The 21,478-nt window shown below is 41.8% G+C and overlaps 1 protein-coding gene across 1 annotated transcript in view; it reads right to left on the bottom strand.

Moving 5' to 3' along the window:
• Positions 1 to 21,478, bottom strand: part of DNAH10 (dynein axonemal heavy chain 10) — a 2,725,177-nt gene that overhangs the window by 1,431,368 nt on the left and 1,272,331 nt on the right. The window contains exon 33 of the mRNA XM_069619694.1: positions 174 to 308. Within this exon, the coding sequence (XP_069475795.1) occupies positions 174 to 308 (135 nt within the window). The remainder of the gene's footprint in view (positions 1 to 173; positions 309 to 21,478) is intronic.

Genomic DNA, 21,478 nt, shown 5'->3' with positions numbered 1-21,478 from the left:
AAAGATACATTCATATAATGAAATACTTAAAATGACCACATACACAATGGGATAACGGACAAGGTTTAACATATTAGTTTCTTACACATTAAGCGCACATTCACTTTATTTAATTTAATGTATTTTCCATTTAATTTCTCGATTGGATAGAAGAATATGTAAAACAAACTTACTTTATAGTCCATGCCTTCACCGCAGTTTGTTACCACACAAAGCAAACCTAAGGCCTTTGCCAAATCTTTAGTTGTCTCTGTTTTACCAGTTCCAGCAGGACCAGCTGGGGCTCCACCGAGATACATAGATAATGCCTATGAAAAGAAATAGAAACATTTAAGAGATTTGACAAAACATTTTAACTTCATGTAACATCATTATTTCAGAAACACTTCATACGTTAAAGTAACTCATCACACAATTTGTATTTCTTCTGAACATAAAATGTTCTTCTAGATAAGCAGTTATAAAATGTGCATTTACTTACTGGTACAATATGTCTATGTACTGGCACAGCTTCCAGTTATAGATTCACTCACTCAACTCAGTAGTTAACTTCCTCCAATTAATTCAAGTAAGAGCTCTAAGTTATTTCTTAGCTAACAATATGAAACACATTTTATAATGTTTATGTTGGTCATTCTCTGGTGGAGCAGCAGAGTTTCAGGAATCTGGTAAAGTAGGGTGAGGGGACCCAGGAGGCAGGTGTTCCAGGGTACAAAGACAATAGACTGGGCATCTTGACTCCACATGCAAAAAGCACTGCATCAACAGGCCCAGGTTGGTTACATGTCTTTTATAACGAATCCTATGTGTCGACACTCTGTGAGAACAGATTTTATATACTGAAACCATCATTACTGAAATACATCTAATTACATGTAAAGAGTTCTTATTACGAAACCCCAACGACAGCAACATATAACGAAAGTAAACAAAGTCCTCAGAGAAAAGGACCTAAATGAGGATGTTGTTTTCTAAATCGAGGGGACGGTTCACAAACAGTTGATTGTGCCACACCACAGAGGTAAACAGAAAGAGTCAAGTAACAAGATTTTTAAACGAAATGTCACAGAACCCACTATTGTAATTACTGAGGTAAGATTTATAACGAGAACGTAATAGAAAATATTACTTAAATGTACATATGTAATCTGAAACAGTGAGTTAAAAACGTATCTGATAATATATTTCGGGTTATAACAGCGTTTTTCACTCAATTTAGATTTGGACATAATAGATGAAACACTGCAATTTATGGACTAGAAAAAGGGGAAAAACTATTGCTTTCAAAAGGATTTATATTAAAGAAAAAGAAAGAAACCAAAAAATATATTGGAAATGTTCAAATTACTACGTTCACAATTGTCGAGGAAGAGCAGTAACACAGGGAGAACAATTACTAATAGAGGGAACCCACAACCACATGCCAGATGGCACAAAAGTTGAAATAAAAAGAAAATATATCAGAAATGAAAGCAGGTATCGATTCAAATGAAAACAAAGCAATTGGGTCTATAATGAAAAACCAATACAGGGATATACCATTCCACGTCGCTGGACAAAAGTCAAATGTAAAATTGTTGCAAAGACAGTTATGTAAATGCAGACAAAAAAAAGAAACATTTTCCATCAACGCCAACTAACATTTCAAGATGTAAAAATACCTCAGGAATTGTTAGTAACTAGACATTTTTTTTAAATTATATGACAACCAAAAATTGGAAAATCAAGTACTCATTTTTAGAACCAGACAAAATGTGGACTACCTAACATGTACAACACAATGGCAGGTGGATGCCACTTTTAAAGTGTGCCCAAAACAATTCACACAATTTTATACTATCAACGGTCTAAAGAATTACAGTTTATTTCCTTTATTATTTGCATTAATGCCTTCAAAATCGCATGAAAATTACACCTTTGAATAAGAGGCAGTTTCACCTAAAAAAACAAAAATTATTATTTTGGATTATGAAATTCAACAAATCAAAGCCATTAAAGATACATTTCCTGAGACTAAAACCCAAGGGTGTTTTTTTTCATTTCCCTCAAGCTATATGGCGAAAAATACAAGTAAATGGAATGCAAAGTCGATACACAGAGGATTTAGGATTTCAATTCAACATTAAATTACTGTCTGCTTTAGCATTTGTACCTGAAAATCATGTAGAGGAATATTATGAATTATTAACACAGAGTGACTTTTCTAAAGCTAATGAAAATATTTCCAAACCATTATGGGCCTACTGTGATTCTACATGGATAGGATAGCTTACAAGAAGTGGAACAAAAAGAAGGCCACGTTTCAGAAAACAACTGTTACACAGCAGTCAAAAATGAAACTGCAAAAACTAACAACAGGCTAGAAGCCTGGCATTATGCTATCAGACAAACCTTCAAAACATGCAATCCATCTTTATGGAGCTTTCTACAACATCTTCAAAAAGAACAGTCTTTCCAAGAACTACAGATTGCTCAATGTTTGTCAAAGGAAAAAACAACAAATCAAAGAAGAAAATACAGAAACTACCAAAAACATCTAAAAGAGTGTACTTAATTTCGAAAAAGAAGAAAAAATAGCATATCTACACAGCATCGCTCTCAATATATAAACTATTAAGAAAATATAAATACATGTACCACTGTGAATGCCAAAATCCAATAGACCCAATATCCCAAAGCTCCACAAATTCCAAATAAATCCAGGATGTGAATTTCCAGGTATCCAAGAAACGTCAAGATTCCAAAAAATTCCACGAGGCAAAATTCAGAATATCCAAGAACCAACAGCAACCCAAACCCTAAACAAATCCACGTCAACAATTCAAATCTGTAAAAAATCCCATTAATCCATAGTCTCCGGATCAAAGTGTATCATAAATCCAGCAAATAATTGTGAAAAATCCAACAAAACAGCAGATCTACAGTCGAGGAATTCCGTAAAAAGTAAAAAAACATTGAAAAATTCATAATCCGCGTGTCTTGGAATCCAAAAAATCAATAAACATCCCAAAATAAAAAGAACTTGGTGAAAAAATACCATAAAACAGCAGATCCACGGTCGAGGATTTCCATAAAAAGGCAAAAACATTGAAAAAGCCATATTCGACGTTGCTAGGAATCCAAAAATCCACAAAGGAACTTCCAAAACGCACTCTGAACGCTGCAAAACACAAAATCCTAAATGGCCTCTGAGTTTCCAGTACATACTAATCTAAGTAAAAAGAACTATGGAGGACACCTAGTGTTCGAAATTAATATAGCATATTTTAGATTCTTATTCAATTCTTATTCAATCTAAAAATGTGCTATATAAATTATTCTTTTTAAGTGTAATTCGTAGAAAATATTTCATTACGACATATTTTGACAAAAAAAGTGTTATAAAGACTGTATATGGCCCAGGTTCGGGTTTCTACCTAGTGATTGTGGCCCGTTTGCTGTCCTGACGACAGGCCTACAGCATGGGGGGAACTTGTGTGGGGAATGGTACCAACAACAAGTGACTGGCACTCTGTTCGGTTGTGGCCTGGGCACACACACTCATGCTGTGATGTACCACCCATGTGTGCAAGAGTTTTCTGCGATACTGCCTCAAAGAGGGTCAAGAACATATTGTCTCAGTCTTCTCATCTGGTGCATAGAGCCATGTCGATACAAACCCCTTGGTCTATGTACCTAGACAGGCACAGCACAACATCCACACATCATTGGCCACATCCAAATCTCAATGATGATGCCCAACAAGGAAGAAACACATGCATAGGATTGCAGGTGGTGCTATTGTTCAGAGGAGAAACACAAAGCGTTTCAGTCCTGAACTGCTCTTATGGGTGCAACAAGACATATGCAAATATCTATTTCTCCTCTGCTCAGGTAGAGTGAGCCTAAAAGTGTTTGTGTACCCTCCTAATTGGTAACCATGCCATGAAACAGTCATTTGGCCATATTTGCTCTGTGGAGAGGGATTCCACTCTTTTTGAACATTGCTGACAAAAGTGTTGCAGAATAAGTTAAGAGCCAAAACACAAACAAGGGTCAGGAATAGCATGCCCACAGAGGTGTCGCAAAGGTACCCAACAAAATAAATCCTCTGGAGTGAGATCATATAGGATTTCTTAACATTGATGGATCGACCCATGATGCATGTTGAGCTATCCAGCGTGAACTTCAATAATGGGAGCAAATGGGCAAAGAGGGAAGCCCAAGAGAAGACTAGAGTAACAGTAAATGTGGCTTTGAAGCAGAGTGGAGATACGTGATTTGGCATGGTACATGAGAAGAGAACATATTCTTCTGATGTTCAGTGGGCTAGTAGCAGTTTCAGTGGTGGGGATGAATTTGTGAAGTTTGAGTTCACAGTCAAAAAGCATCTTAATGTTCCAAGCCTTAGGAGATGGAGAGAGAAGATCATAGAAAAGGGAAATGGGTATGGGAAATAGATGATCAGGGCAATTGGTATGCTTCGGTGCACCATCTAATGATGAATAGCCAATAGTTTGAGAGGAAAGTTCAGGGGTAAACGATGGAAAGGAAAAGTCAGTGTATCAGTGTATCATCAGCAAATAGATCATAGGAGAAGCAAAATTATGAGAGGAGCTTGCACAGAGACGAGGTGTGGAATAGTCAAAACGAGTCAAAGCTGGACATAGAGCTGAGTACATTTGAACATATTTGCAAGCCAAGAAATAATGAAGGAGTGATTTTCAAGGAAGGATGAATTCCATTCAAGTGCAGTGTCATGGGTATAGGTGAGTTAGGGTGGAGACAAGAGAGGGGTGGTCAACAGTGCCAAAGGCTGCAGAGGCGTTTAGAAGGGTGATGGTGGAGGAGAGTGCAAAGTGATGAACAGCGCAAAGAAAGTTAGAAATATCGATCACCTGAATGACATTGGCAGTAGCACAATTAAAGGGGACCAGAGAGGTTGTAGGCTTCAAGGCAGGCAGTGGTCAGACTGAATGTAACTCGCTCAGAGCCTGGAGTAGTGAGCAAGGAGGATGACTTGCTGGTAGATGGCAGGGTTATTCAGGTTAGAAGTGGGTTTTCTGAGGAAAGGTATAACGGTAACTGTTTTAAATCAGTCTGGAAAGATTTGTTTTGTAGGAGGGAGGGATAATAGCAGATGATGGGCGGTAGAGCCTTGATGGTTTGTGGAGTGAATGGGTACATAGTAGAACAGGATGGGTGGGCTCACAAGGTAATGGACAGATGGTTGTCAGGTGAGGTGGGTGCAATGGACTCCAAGTAGGAAAGAGTAGAGGAGAGAGGGGGAACAGAGAAGAATGTGGGAAAGAGGAGAGTAGAAAGGGTGTCGCAGATCACAGAGATGTTAGATGAGTTGTAGGGGGCAAAGTCGTTCACAGACAGACAAAGAGCGAGGACAAGTTTAGCATGGCTTGGCCGGTGTAAGAGTGTTTTCAGGGGTGGGGATTGAGAGAGGTCATGAGAATGGTGGAATAGGAGAATTTAGCTTCATCCAATGCATTCCAAGGCAGAGGGGTGACTCTTTATGACAGCAGAGAGGGAGAACCATGTTTGTGCAGTTGTCAGAGGTAGAGCTGCATATCAGTTTTGTGGGTACTGTTCAAAGATCAAATAGAGGGCATAGTTGAAATCAAGAAAGGCTTGGTCAATCGAGGAGGGTTGGGGAGGTTGGATAGTGGAGAGATTTTAGAAGGAAGAGCCAACGCATCTAGGTAGGATGCCAGGAAGTCGAATTGGAACAGCATCTTGGGGGAATGGTGATGCAGAGGTCTTTATTGCTACTGAGAGGGAGTGTTTTCCTCCTGACTGCCTGCACCTTAAACGCTCCGTTCATACCGTTAGCAGCACTGCGAGCGCTGCTTTTGCTGCAATATCTGCTTCCTGGAGGGGGCGGAGGCCAATGCTGTAACGTGACGGATCACGTGACTTCCTTCCAAGCATAAATTGCCGGCACAACCACCCTTGCAGCGTTAAGCCCTGGAGGAAGTAAGGGCTGGAGTCTCTGTTTAGCTGTTTGGCTGTGACCTGTGTCCGTGTCCAACGGACATTCTACCCACCAATAGTGACTCAGTAAGTATTTTAAGCTAGGGTCTCAGTTTGCCCTACTGATCGCTCTAACTTATATTAGTCACCAGGGTGAGGGGGAGAGTTGGGGAGGTTGGATAGTGGAGAGATTTTAGAAGGACTCTGGCAGCTCCTTAAGCCGTCGAGCGTTCCTTACCCTGTGACTGGGGACTTACTTGGACATTCGCAGATCTGTGGGACTTTTTCTCCCTCATATGTTTTTGATAACATTATTTCATTGATATTGATTTATACACCTCGCCCTATGTATTTCCTGATTTTATTGTAGGATTCATATCTGTGTGTCTTAATGTATTTTAGTGGCAGTTTTTTATTGACTTATCTTTTGATTCATTTTAGTTACCACTCTTTTTCAGTGCATTTTTATCTTTCTGTACTCTCACAAATTTTCTCAAACTGCATTTTATCTGTCTATGATACCGATTTTCAACTATCTAGTATTGAGACTCTGCCCTTGCTACCTAGAGAGTTGTCTATTTTGCTGCTACTTTTTGCTCTCTGGCTCTTGAGTTTCTAGGCATAGCCTCCTTTTTTTTGGATGACACTTAAGGGAGTCAGTTATGGAGGCTTCTCTGGACTCAATGCAACCCGCCATGGAGGTACTTTCACCTGATCCCAAAGAAGTTAACCCTCCCTTGAAACCCTGTCCTATCTCTCTGGGTAAGCCCCCTCATACATAAGTGCTCGATTCTTTGGACTCTACTGTTTTGAAAAGCACGGCCCATGCTCAAATCCACTCTCAAGATAGGAGTTAGGTACTCAACATCATGGGCATTATCCCACATACTCTAGCCGACAATAGCTGCATCTTCAATGGAAAACAGGATATTTCCATTGATGCTCAGGAAGAACGTCTAGCAGCTACTACAGCCTTGAACTTGGATGATGGTGGCAGTTCATTAAGGGCGAGGCCCTGTTCCGACTATTCGAACATTAATATGGTGAATACTATCCATCTGACCCCCATCTTGTCACAATCAAAATTGCTTCTGTCTGGCTCCATGATGGATGGTTCTGGCTCTAACCTTATAGAACCTTCTGCTGCCCCTAATGTCGTTACTGCCCCGCAATCTTCCATATTAAAGGGTAACAATAATCACACTATTTCTCCCTCTAATTTATCTGTGGAGGTGTCCTCTTCTGGTGGAGTGGTTAACCATACCTCTTCTATTCATGTGAACATTTCTGCTACTTCGGTGGGAAACGCTGTCACTTCTACTATGAAACCTACAGTTTTTAAAACACCCCTAATGAAACCGCTGCTTTACACCCCCAAAATAAAATCCAAAATGGGCACATTAGGTGAACCAATTCAGGGGAAAAAAATCTCCAATTATTTTGGGAAAAGAACAGCAACTAGTACCCTTATTAAACCTCCTCACTCAGCTTTGACAGTGGCTACACTGGATCATCTGTATTTGGCAGATGTAGTAAAGAAACTAGAGACTGATGATCCTGCACACAATGATGTTGATGATATCAGTATTATCGAATATGCAGACAAGGCAATAGCTGAGAGTGAGTTGGAACCTAATCCTACTAATAGCAACAATGTAACTCAACAAACCTGTGATGCTTCTTTCGTGGGTTCTCCCTCTGAACTCACTAATTTCATCGATGAGTACACAGAGAAGCAAAACTGGCTTAGAGAAAGGGGTCTACTGCCAGACATGAAAAAGGAACAAGCCAGTGAGTCCACACTGCACCATACCCTCAAAGAGGCCGACGATAGGATAAGACTAACTCAACCTACAGTCTCCGCCCTGAATATGGTGCTAAGCTCCTTTGTTAGTCTTTATGACAATATCTGGGCAGAGGTTAGATCACACTCTCTTCTACTTTCTGAAATTTACGCCAGGTTAGAGGGACTTGATAGGTTTGAGGAGTTGGTGAAGATTATTAAGGAAGAGAACCCCTCTATAACTAAACTGTGCCCTGAATCTGCTGTGCCAAGCCAATTAATTATGGAAGGGCTGTTAGGTAAGAGGGGCCCTAATGTGGAAAGGGCTAGGGCCTCTGGGGAAGATTCCAATAAGATCGCCTTTTCAACCGCCTCACTCTGTCCAGAGAAAGGAATATGTGCTCAAATGTTGCCTATTCCCTCTCTGAAGAATGAGGGGATCCTCTCGGATCACGTCTTAGGCGCAAAATCACTGATTTACCCTGACCACCAATACTCCCTTGGGAGAAGTCCTAGATGGGTTGGCTGTCCTTTTTCCTGGACCTTCTCTTCCCCTGCATGTTTGCGATTCCATTACACTAGAAACGGATAAACACCACAAGGGAGATATCGTCATCCCTACTCTAGACTCTAAACCCCACCCTAATCTGGAGAAATCTTCTGATTTCATAGGTCTTACTAAACAAGTAGTACACTTAAAGGGCTTTGTTCCTTTAGGTAAAAATAAAATTCACTCAACAAATTAAGAAAACTAAAAATCAAGAAGATTTGAAAAAAATCAACTCATTTAGTAATCTGTTTTTAAAAAAATCTGGTTTTGCCAACTGCTTCCCCGCTCGTAACCACTCCTACCCCTTCTAAGGGGGTTTATATTCCGGTGGAAGCAGCAGTATCTCTGACTGGTATCACTAGTGCTCCCCCTGTAACCGCTGTGGCTACCTTAATGCCTACTAATATAGCTGTAGGCAGTCAGACAGATTCAGTGGCAATTAGTTCTATGCCGAATAACAATATTGCTCCTGTGGTTGCAGGGAATGTTGTTTTGGCTGAGGACACTCATGCCATTTGTAACTCTAAAGTAATCCCAACGCTTTCTGATCCTATAAATAATAGTGCTGCAATTATTCTGAATGCTCAAACAGAATGTAACCCTGTGGCTTCCTTCTCGCCTACAGAATCCCTCACTATTCCCGGTAACCTGTTACCCTGTTCAAATTCTACTCATCCTATGTCTATAACAACTCCCATATCTGTGACCCTGGTTAATCTTTATATGGCGAAACAATTATTACAGGATCTCTATAGAACAAAGTCCCCCTCTTTGATTGATGCTAACCCAACTTCAGGTTTAGCTCAGGCCATGGCCGCCACTACTAGTTCTTCTTTCACAGATGGCCAATTATCCCGCCCCCCTGAGGGTCAAATGGTCTCTACAGATTCGGCATCAGGGGAGCGTGTTATGGGATTTAGGACAGTGGGGGATCTCTATGTTCCTAATATCTTAAACCCCGCTCAATTAAAGACATCAAATGGGGGCCCCTTCAATGGTCAGGAAAGATTTCCTGTTGGTCCTCATTTATCCCAAAATAAGACCATTTTAAGGAGTGCAGGGGGTACTGATTTGCATCTTTTAACTAATATCGACACAATAACTATGATCAGCGGTTCTGTCTGCTTCTATCTACAGGAAACCTGGCTCCTCTCCCCCACCCCCGTTCATTGATGGTTTTGAAATATACTCCCAAAATGCTAAACCTAGTGTAGGAGGAAGGGCTTCAGTGGGTCTTCTCATTGGGATAAGAGCTTCCCTTGGCCTTAGGAATGTGGTTCTTTCGGACACCCCATTTGGTATTTTAGCTTTGGAGTCTATTTCTTGGGAGGGCCTGGTTAACATTCTTATGATTAACATCTATTGGCATAAAGGCCTTGCTGCCCTTGAGCCTTTTTTGGAAAGTCTAACAGATATGGTTGTCACTTGGAGATCTCTTCATACCAGGGGGAAAGTGATCCTGGCTGGAGATCTCAACTCTGATTGCTCTATATCATCTGAGGCCAACAATGGCGACCTGGGACAGGATCTGGAGGATGATAATCGGGGAAGTCAGAAATTTGCTTGGGGCAGACTTTGGAATCTTTCTATGGAATAGGTGGGTCTAATATGCTTGAATGGTTTCTACGATTCTACTTTTCCTCTTTGTCCTACATGGCACAGAGGTTTGTCATCGTCTACTATAGACTATGTCTTCGTAGACCGTTCCCTGTCTTCTCTTTCATCTGAAGTCCAGGTCTCTTTTAACCCCTGGAGTGATCCTGGGTCTTTGCCGGTTTCATTCTTTTTTCCAACAAAGATGTTGTCCTCTGGGGGACCAGGACAACTAAAAACTGTGGGCCAATGGACTGGGGTACGCTGGTCGCGGTTAATATTAATCTCCTCAACTGTCAACTCATCTCCTCATTCAATCATACTTCTCTCCTGCGGAAACAAGTGGTTTTTAACACCTTAGACTTTCTTGAATGCTCTTCAAAGCAGTATCTATGATTCACCCAATAAGGGTAACTCCAAAAGAGTTCATGTCCATAGGCTTGATCGGTAGCTGGCTAATAAAAAGGTCCACACACGCAAACTTATCAGAGAAGTCCAATTGCTTGACATTGACCGGGATAATAAAAAAGCTCAAATTAAGTGCATACGTCAAAAATATAAAAACTATTACAAATCTTATCAAGCTTATGTTAAGAGTCCTGGTTAAAAGGGATTTTAGGGCATTCTGGGCTGTTCTCTCAGCCCAAGACCATGATGCAGTTACTGACCAACTGAATGCCATCCCGTAGGTCCAATGGGTAGATCATTACACCAAACTCTTTGGTAAAGGGGAAGAGGGATTAGAATTCTGTGCAATTGGGGTGGATGTACCTAATGTTAGGTAGGAGCCCGCCATTGATTACGAGACAATAGTTGGGCTAATCGCCAAAGCTAAGAAATCCAGGGCTCCTGGCCCTAACGCCCTTACAAATAATACATTGAAAGCAGAGCCAGAAATTTGGGCAAAGCTGTTCTGCATGCTATTACAAGATATAGTAAATACGGCCAATGTTCCAACTTGCTGGCAGACTGCCCACATTGTTCCCATCTATAAGAGAGGTCTACGGACTCTGGTTAAGAACTACAGACCAATCTCTCTTATTGATGCGGACTGTAAGATTTTTGCTTCTATGCTTCTTTCTCATCTCAATGTTTGGATCAAGGAGAACCATATCCTTCTGAAAGAAACAGGCTTTAGGGTTGGCCATTCCACTAACCTAAATGGCTTTGTTCTAACGGCCTTACAAAGCTCAACATGGGGAACATTTGTGGTACTCTATCGCCTCAATCGATTTGTCAAATGCATTCGATTCGGTTATTAGGTCTCGCTTTGGGCAGAAATATCAAGGTGGGGGATCCCGGCAGGCCTTAACCTAATTATGGCAATGGACGAGAACTCGGGGGTCCATTTAAGGATTGACTTAGAGGGAACCCTCTCTAGAAGAATAAGGACATGCATCAGGGTTAGACAGGGCTGCTCCTTAGCTCCATGCCGCTTTATTCTCTATTTGGCAGATGTAGGGGAGTTTCTTGGAGATGCAGGTTTAGTGAACGCAAAATTGGGGGATCACAGGCTGTCATGGTTGGCATATGCTGATGATTTCCTTCTCTTCGATCAGACCAAAGTGGGCTTGCAAAGACTTATATGTAAGCTTCAAGAATACGCTACACTTAATGGGCTAAAAATTAACCTGAGTAGAACCCACACAATGGTCTTTTCGAAAAGGAAAAAAGGGAACAAACAAGTGTGGTAAATTGGTGGTGAAAACATTATGAGAGCACATAAAATTGTCTATCTGGGATTCCTTATTCTGACCCAACCATCGGCCACTGAATTAAGATGCTCACTCAGATATAAAGCACTCCCGCTTAAATCACAGTCTATCAAGTTAGATAACAAGTATGGCAGGTGCTCCTTAAGCCAGTGGTAGATTTCTACAAAGGAAAGGTCATTCCGAAACTAATATATAGAATGGAATTACATTATTTGGATCCCTTGAACTTTTGGGATATCCTTGAGGGTATCTTTTGGAGAAAGGTCATGAAACTTCCCAACTGTGTCCCGATAGTGGCTATAAGGTTCAAATTGGGTCTAGTTTCTCTCCGAGCCAGAATCCTTTGGAGGGTTCTTGCACTCTTCTCTGCCCTGCTCTGTCCTAAATATGATACGCTTTATGATGATGTGGGTAGGACTCTCTTCTCACAGGGATCCCTAGATCGTAACTTATTCCTTCTAAAATTTAGAGATCTCTGTGACAAGACCTTATCAGGTTTGTCTACCGATAGGGATACTTTGTTGACCAATCCGAACAAAGTGAAAGAACTTCTCTTTTGTTGTGACTGGAATGATACCTTGGAGAAATTTCACTCCTACCCATCTCTCTGCGACTTACAATTTGATCACAAGAAGAGAGGCTGCCTGTCTTTTGTTCTGACACAATTCCCTAACCGCCATTACCGTTCTCTTCTCCTGAAACTAAGATGGAACATTTTGCCTACCAAGGAGGTTCTATATAGAAGGAAGGCGATTAGTGACTTGGATCCCTTTTGTCGTTCCTGTCACAATCCGGGGGTCATTGAATCTGCCTGTCACCTTTTTTTAGACTGAGTAGCACTGAAAGATCTTGGGGCACTCTATTTAGGCAGATTCAATACTCTGGGGCTTCTGGGGCAGAAAATTCTATTTGGTCTAACTGTCTCTCTATCTCTAAAACTACAGACGGCCTTGCGGTTGCAGGATTCATTGAATCATTATACCTATATGCACATTTCTGATGAATTATGTGTATGATAAACTTTCTATTTATCTATATTAACTATCTGTTTAATTAATGTACTGTGTATACGTATATAAATTTGACATTTCTGATTTCTTGCCATGCAGGGGGAAGTATTACTTGGAATTTGCATTTGGTCTTAAATATGCACTTAACTATGCACTGATTTTATTGGCTTGTTTTATGTCTCCTACTTTTAAAAAAAAAGGGGATCTTAGGGTTGTACTGTATCTTTAATTCATTGTAATGTATGTATATGTATATACACCTACTGTTCTTTTACTGAATGTAATTGTAAAGGTTTCTTATGTAAACCATATACAATAAATAAAAAAATAAAAACAAATTGATGCACCTTGATGCAATTCAGTTTGTCTGGGTATATTATATTTGTATTTTTTATTTTTATTAGTTTGTTACAAACTTATAAAAAGAAAAAAAGCCAATATCACACGTCATGTGAGTGAATTAAAACACTCCCTTTAAGGTTCAATGTCTTGATTCTTGTCAGTTTAAGATTTTTCTCTCAGGCTTGTCCTCGGATGGTGTAGATCCAAGTTTATTCCTGATTTTCCATGTTCTTGTCTGCTGCGATGAGTAGCTTGGCTAATCGGTCCAAGAAGTTGGTCAATGCAAAAGTCTATTTTTTATTTGTTCCACTAAAGCTTAATGATCACCAGTCGTTTGCCACTCATGAGTGTTCTTTCTTTTATGAGAGTTCCCAAGTGTTTAGTTCTCAAGGATCTTAATGCCGGACAAAATAGCGTAAAGTGCTTTAGTGTTTCCGCTGTGTTGTCGCAAAATCTGCATTTCATGTCTTGAGGTAAGCGGTTTTTCCACGTGCTTATGAACTCTTTGGTCAGAAATAGATTAAGATGAAATTTCATGTAGAGATTCCAATGATGTTTGCTTGGAAATTTCTCTAGATAATTTGGTAATTTGTTAGGGCTTTACACTTGGTACCAGTATTTTGCATCACTTGTGTGTGCGTCTCTGGTGCCAGTCTTGAAGCCAAAGTTTCTTTTTGACCAACTCTGGAATCGATAATAGCATGTCTATGTTGGTGTTAAGGGCCTCCAGGACTTCTTCACACTGTTCAGCCCACTGAGTGAGTGTAGGCTCATTCTTACAGCTATGAGAGCTGTGTAGGATAATGAATTGTGGCGGTCTATCTTTTGCTGTCAATTTCCTGTAGAGTGCCAGCATACTCCATGTCACTCTGGCATTTACTGATGTTAATCCCAATTAATATCTCATGCAGGCTGTTGGAACACATGAACACCTTGAGGCAGCCGTAGCACCGTTTGCCAGAAGTTGTTTACAAGAGTTTCCCAGGGACATCCTAATGTGCACTCAGCTCCATGGATCAGTGCAGGTACCACCTTTTGTCTACTTTTTGCTTTTGTTTTTTCCACCCAGGGTAAGTCATTGATGTTAGAGTTGATCCACATCCCTAGGTATGTTGTGTAGTTTACACAATTTAATGTTTATTTCCCAAGGTGCCACAGGAACTTCTTTTTGTTGTTGCCTTTCCTTCCTTTTAAGGTTTGAAGTGTAAGTGTTTGACATTTCGAAGGATTGATGTTTAGCCCATTCACTTCCAGGTATTTTTTCAACAAGAGAAGTTTCCGTTGCAATCCAATCGGGCCATGGTGTTCTCCATAGATTTTAGGCAGAAAAGCGGTAACACTCCCTAAGGTCTCACCAATATCGGAAATGAACAAGTTAAAGAGAAGAGACACCAATGGGCACCCATGTTTAACTCCTCTGAAGGTCTTAATCAGTGCGGATAAGGTGCCTGCTTGGTCACGGTGAATTCCTATTTCGGTGTCAGTATGTAGTTCTTTCATTGCCATGATCAAGCTTATTCGACATTTCAATTTTTTTAGTTTTGCTCATAATAGCTCCGTATCAACACTATCAAAGGCATCTGCCAAGTCGATAAATGCAAGGTAGACCTTTGTTCCTTGCCAAATCGTCTCCATTTTTAGGAGATTATTGGCAGATTTAGCCCACATCCAACGCCCTTAACGAAACCGGTTTATCTCGAATCATAGGTTTGTGTTGTTTTAATCCATGCTGACAATTATAGTTGTATTAGGTAGGCAAATATCTTCCCCACATTGTTAAGGAGTGCAATCGGGCGGTCATTTTTTGGGTCGGATCGCACTCTTCCACGACGTTGGGATTACGCACTCTTCCGTTATTGTGGAGAACAATGCCATGCAGAAATCTGTCAATTACACTGGATTTTCTTTCAGCATTTGATTCGTAATTCTGTCAAGTCCAGGTGCCGTAGAGTAACTCATTTGTTTGATTTTCTTCAAGATGTTATCTTTCTCAAAAAGGCTGTCCCACCGAGTTATCTGTGGTACAGTTGGAGCTTTTGAGAGTACTTTTTTTTGTATAACTCATTATAATAGCTTACTGAATGTTTTTCTGAAACCATGTTGCTCAATCACTATCTCTCACCCATAAAGGACTGAACAACACCGCGCCCCCATACATTTTGGCCAAACTGACTAGAAAATCCTCTACACACCACACTAGAGCTTCCAACCACTTCCTACTCGAAACGCCCAAATTCAAACTAACAAAAGCGGGTGGAGTAAGCATCCCTGTTAGAGCTGCCCGTGCATGGAATGCACTCCCTACTGCACTGAGAGCTAATCTACCGTAATCTAGATTTAGATGCAAGGTGAAAAGTTGGCTCTGGACTAATGACGACTGATCAAACTGATCCCTTGCCCTATTACCAGATCAAACACTGTAAATAATTACCACGTTACTTCTGAAACCGGACTATAGACTATCCCTCGTGATGAGAGATACCTACATTTTGAATCTCGTGTATATTTGTATTGTAAATACGTTAATTACACATGTAATGCATCTTCTGTATGTAACCTCTGTATGTAACCTAAGCTTAAGTATTCTTGCAACGGCTGCGCCAGGCTACCCCTGGGTTTGGAGCGCATTATCAAATAATAAAATAAACTAAGATGGATTGTTGCAGGGCACTTGTGTTATTTATGAGTTTCCAAAAGTCTCTTGAGTTCTTATTTGATAAAGTACTCATCATGACTTCCAGTTTTTATACTTTTGTTTTAGCTTTTTTTCATGGCTAGTTTGTTTTTGTTTGGAAAAGGAACTATGTGTCTGATTTCTCTTTGCAGCTGTCTTTTCCTTATGAATATTTCAAGATGAAATGCATGTTTTTTCTTAAAGTCAATGTTTAGTCGTCTCTGTTTTCTCTCTACGTATAGATCTAGTAGAGAACTATATTCAGCTTTGTTAAGGTTTACCTCAGTTACTCCGTTTTGGTATTCTCTTACGATGTTCTTTACGTTGCTGGAGTTTAGTCGTACTCTATTTCTACTGGTTTCCACGGTCACGGATGAATTCCATAAATATGGAGTAGTTGTCAACTGCCCGTGGAACATTATTTCCACTAAGCCGTGGTCACTCTGCTTCATAGGAACACCACACAGCAAAACTATTCTTTGTGCTATACTTTCAGATACAAAGAAATAGTTCAATATGGATTCCTGTGTCTTTCTTTTCCATGTTGCTCGTGGAGGTATGTGACCTTTAGTATTTCTTCTTGCCATTGGCTCACCAGTCTCTTACTTTTTCCAGCCTTTTGGTTTTTGTAATGGTCCGTGCTCCTTGGTGTTAAGCAATCAATGTTAAGATCGCCACACAATATTATGTTTGAGCTCAATTCCGCAGTTTTAAGATTGTTGATTAAGTGAGCTAGTTGGTCAATAAATACGAATGAGCCACCAGCTTTATGGTGCCAATATAAGTTCAGTTTGTTGATGTTATTTCCCTCGAGCTTAAATTCATCTGGAGTTTCAATTACCGTTAATTGAATATATGGGGTTGGATTGCTTGCACTGATAACACGACATCCACTCTTTTTTTTAAATTAATGTAAGCAAAATGGCCATTGGGAGTCCTTTCTTTCCTCTTATGGCAGTATTTATAGTTAGTTCGTATGCCTTCCACAATGGGGGCTGCAGAAAGCCAGGTTTCTTGCAAACAGAGGATGTTAAATTTATTTAACTTAGAAGATTAATTATTGAACAAGTGCACACATCTCCTCGTGTTCCATGAGCCAATGTAGTGTTTGACCTCATGTTGTTCTTGTTGGCATTAGCTTTTATTACGGCCACCCATGGCTCCGGCAAGCCAGCTCCAGTTTTCTTCTTTGTCATCTATTGTTACTTGATGGTTTTTCCAAGCTTTTCTTGTATTCCCATTGTTATTGCACTTAACAGTTATCCTTAATAATTCTTCTGGTTTATCCGTGTTGTGAAGTTTTGTGGTGCTATGTGTACATTTACTCTGCCTGTGAGATGATTCAGACTTTTCAGCTTTCCGCTTTTCTAAATTTGTTGTCGTTGTCCACGTCTTCCCATTCAAGATTGCGGTTTCCCTCTCTTAATCCAACTCAGGGATATGTGTTTGCTTCCATAATGTCAAACCCCAGAGGTATGATGTAGTGGTGGGCACAGCGCTCAGCAACAAGTCGCAAATCATTCTCGAGTGAATATGCAAACGCACCCGATCATTATGTGGTTCTTACATGAACTCAACGATTATGATGTCATCGGACTCAATGGCCCTTAGGGCAGGCACGTGATGCAGCAATTGAAGTATTTTTTTCAGTTTAAAATCAGGCCATCTTTGACCAAGAGTATACATTCCAGTATTAAGGAGTAATTGGTAAAGGCTTTTTCAGGTGGAGGGTCTAGTTGAAGGTTCGTATGGTTCAGTGGGTATCCCACTTTTTTTTTGTAGGCACAGCCACTTTAGTGTTTTCTCTTGTTTCATTAGGTGAGTCCTCGATGTTTATGATATTAGGAGGTTCTCCTGGTTGTTTTTTGTCGAAACTAGGATCCAGCGATTTTTTTCTTTGTTTCTGTTATTGGGTGTATGTTGTCATTTTTTCCAATGGTTAAAAAATGTTGTGGCTATATTGGCTAATGTTTGGGCAACAGCCAACTGGTGGAAGCTCCTTTTGTTGTTTTGGTTTTAGGAGCCGATTGAGTTTGTTTTAGTAGAGTCAAGGCTTCTCGGGCAACTTCCGCTAGAAGCCTTTTGTCCTCGCTGTTATTTTCTTAATGATCCATTAAACATTTGTACAAATTATCATCTCTCTCATTCTCATCCACTTTTTTTTGCTTTAAGCATATTCATTCCTGTTTCAATGTTAACGAGCTTTGAATTCATTATGGAAATCAACATGCTTTGATCTTTTTAGTTGTCATTGATTTGTTTGTACATTTTCAGGAAGGGTGCTAAAGCAATTGTTAGAGCTTAGCTCTTGTAGCACTTTCTCAGCAATTTTCTTCATAGTTGTCCTTGTGGTCAGATGCCCAGAATTGGCAAAGGGAGCTGCCCTTCTTACTTTTGGATATTCACGCTCGATAAATGACGAATCCGAAGATGAGTCATCACAATTTGCCTGAATCCCTTGGGTGCATGCACCACTTTCACTGTTTTTGTTGCTGTTGATGATGTTGGTGGTATTGCAGACTATTTTGCCAGTTAATTGAGCTGCGTAAATCCTACGTTGTGAGCATCTTATGCTCAGAGAAGTGCTGTATTCCACTCTTCTGCGCCTATGAGATCTGATATTTTTACATCTGCTAAGCTTTGGGCTTTGCAGATTTTCATCGAAGTTCTCAATGGGTGATGTATTAGGGTTCAGTGTTTGCTCTTTTAGAGAGCTATCTCTACGTTTAAGGCTTTCTTCTGTGTTTATTTGTATCAAATCACGGAGCAATTTGTCTGCCATGGCTAGTGAATTCCAACCATTGTTTTGGGCTTGCTCCGTCATTTTCAGATTTGTTCGCTGATTCGCCCATTAAGGATTGCAGACAGAGGCGGCGCATGGCATGGCTAACTAGCCATGGAGTAGGATGTGCCCTGGGAAAGCTGCTCCTTCCGATCCAATGAGGATCCGAAGAACCACCTCTAAAATGACCTGAATGCTCTATAAATGACGGCAAGTGCGCTGGAAAATAAACCCCACAATAACTGAAGAATACAGGTCTATTGGGTGAAGTATGGCGAAGATACAGAACTTTAAGCCCGTGGCTCCATGGGCACGTATACAAGCAAAATGGCAGACAACAAAGAGGTTGTAGCCCCGACCACCTGGCTGAGGAGATTGAGCAGAGGACTGGCTTTTGGCAGGGCGGCCGTCAGATCATACGTCCGAGCAGCGTTTGTCCTCCAAGCGCATTACCGAGACATGTTGCAGGCAACAGCAAGCCCGGGAGCGGAGGAGAGAGCGAGGTGGATAAAGTAGCCACGGGCGAAGGCTCTTTGAACGTTCCGATGGAAAAGACCTATTGCACAGCATTTACGAAGCCGGGAGCCGAGAGGCAGATGATTACACGGCGCGGCTAATCAGGACACATCCCTGATTGAAATACATGAGAGGAGGCGAAGGCAGGACGTGGTACGAGCCGGCGTCTGATTAATAAGAATGTAACCGCTGGATAATCAATGTAGTGGAGGCAGCTGCCGCGCCGCAATAACTCATTGCTACATAAGTGGCAGATTTCCATATTCAAATGGGGGGGGATCAGGGCGGCCTCAGGGGGGACGGAGGCATGCCGCAGTATGGCAGTCACGCTGGGGAGAGGACTGCTAGGATGCGTGCATAAATGACAGCTGGGACTGGATCACAGCTGTTAGATATTCGAGCTGGCAGTGAATAAATTGCAGGAGAGGAACCTCGCAGTAAATGCCCATAGGAAGACACATGCTTAAGCCGCTGGGCTGGTGTTGAAGCCTCATTCAATAGAGGGGCACACAGAGTTTTTGAGAGGAAAGCAGCCATTCAAAGCATGCAGGCAGTCTGGATGGTGCCCGGAACACGAAGCTATTGCACACGAGATGCACGTGAAAGCAAACTAAATGGCAGCCCATATTAAAACGCCTACAACCGAGAACAGTGTTGCTAACTGCCCCTGGCCCAGTAGTTGAGAACCCCAGTGATCAGAGGTAACCCACAGGGGGGGTGAAGCCAAGAAACCCTGGAGGCACGAGAAGTTCCTTGTCTCTGGGGCCAAACCACACTATAACTTCCCTGGACTCATTTGAGCCCCCTGGGAAAGGTATGGATTATTGAGGGCTGCTTAGAGACCTGGAGGAGCCTAATCCCATTGACTGAACAACTTGCATTGTGAAGGCGGGCCGCAAAAGGGGCGACTACACAACAGAACCTGCGACTGGCCCACGGGTGCACGGTGAACAAGCCAGCTAGAATTGGTATTGGCAGCGGAGCTATGGAACAATTTACGGGATCCATTGACAATGGAAAGCAGACAAGTGTGGGGACTGTGCACTGAGAGCGAATACTGGAGAGCACAGGGCCGAGCTGGGTGGCGGATGGTATGGGAGCGGCCTCAGCGGACATAGACAGCGGTGCGCAGAGTATAAGGAGTCCAAGAGACAGGTGGTCCGACCGGGACCAATAGCAATCTACAAAATGCAGTAAGGACAAACGGAAACGTGGGAGGACACAACCCACCCGAAGATATAGCTCAGCGCATGTGAATCCATACTGGGTACTTCAAGGATAACAGCCAAGAGCTGGAGTGACTCACAAGCGGAACGGCGGGACAGCGAAACAGAATCGCCACACCAAGAACAAAGCAACCTCAGATACTTGACCAAGATTGCAAGATGGCAGGGAGAGCAATCAAGGGCAAAAGCAAACAACCCACGATGGAAGTGTTTGCCAAGACACACCAGTCCCCAGCGGCGTCGGCGCATAGTGGCGCAAATGCACCCATGGAAAGCTCCCCAGGGACTGAAAACCAACAGATACTAACGGCTATAACAGAGCTAAGGAACTCATGGGGGATAGCAATGGCGGACCTGCGAACCTCCTTGGCGGCTAAAATAGACGCAGTGGGGATAGAAGTCAACCTGCTGAGACAAGACGTCAGGGCGCTGGCAGACAGAACAAGCAGTCTGGTGAGTGTGGTCAAAACTAACACGGACACCAGCACTAGTAACGCAAAGGAGGTCCACATACTAAAGCAGCAAGTGGCTAACCTGGAGAATCGTGCGGAGGAAGCCGAAGAAAGGGCGAGACGGAATAACATCCGTAAGGTTGGCCTGCCAGAGGGAGAAGAAGAACAGGACCCTACAGATTATGTTGAGAACATGATACTGCAGGAAATAGGGACCGACAAACTCTCTCAAGGATTCACAGTGGAGCGAGCCCTCATGAGAAAACCGAAGCCTGGAGCCCCTCCCCGCGCAATAATTGCCAAGATTTTGAACTATAAAGACCGCAAGAAGATTTTAGAGTACTTTCGGAAAGGAGGAACGATTGAAAGAGCCTTGGCTACTATAACAGCGTATCCTGATTATACTATGCTAGTCCAGAGGCAGCGGTATAGCTACGTGGCGGTAAAGAGGAGGATGCACACGGCCGGCATCAAATATATGCTTCTGTATCCTGCAAGATTGAAAGTACTGCATAAAAGCAGAATGTTCTTTTTTAACACCCCAGAGGAAGCCGCGACATGGCTGGACTTACAGGGCTGTCCGGAACGAGATGCGGAACGGACCCAAGAAGAGCACGATAAGTGATTAGGATGTTACATGTATATTGGGGTATCACATAGCGGGGTATCCCAGTTGAGACTTGATAAAGACACTGTTAGACGGGAACGGATGAGTAGTGTTGAAGCTAAGATATGGTATCCTTGACTTTGCTGAAAATTGACGGACTGGAATAACACATGAGTAAACTGTATAGCGATGCGTGATTGAATTGAAGCAAATAGGAGCGGCGGGACACAGGCACCTTACCCCCCGAGCAGCAGTAGAAGTAGC

The sequence above is a fragment of the Ambystoma mexicanum genome, chromosome 10 (assembly GCF_040938575.1).
Source record: "Ambystoma mexicanum isolate Mex_15411 chromosome 10, UKY_AmexF1_1, whole genome shotgun sequence".
NCBI lineage: Eukaryota > Metazoa > Chordata > Amphibia > Caudata > Ambystomatidae > Ambystoma > Ambystoma mexicanum.
The sequence above is the reverse complement of the archived record's forward strand: the minus strand, read 5'-3'. Positions and strand labels throughout refer to the sequence as shown.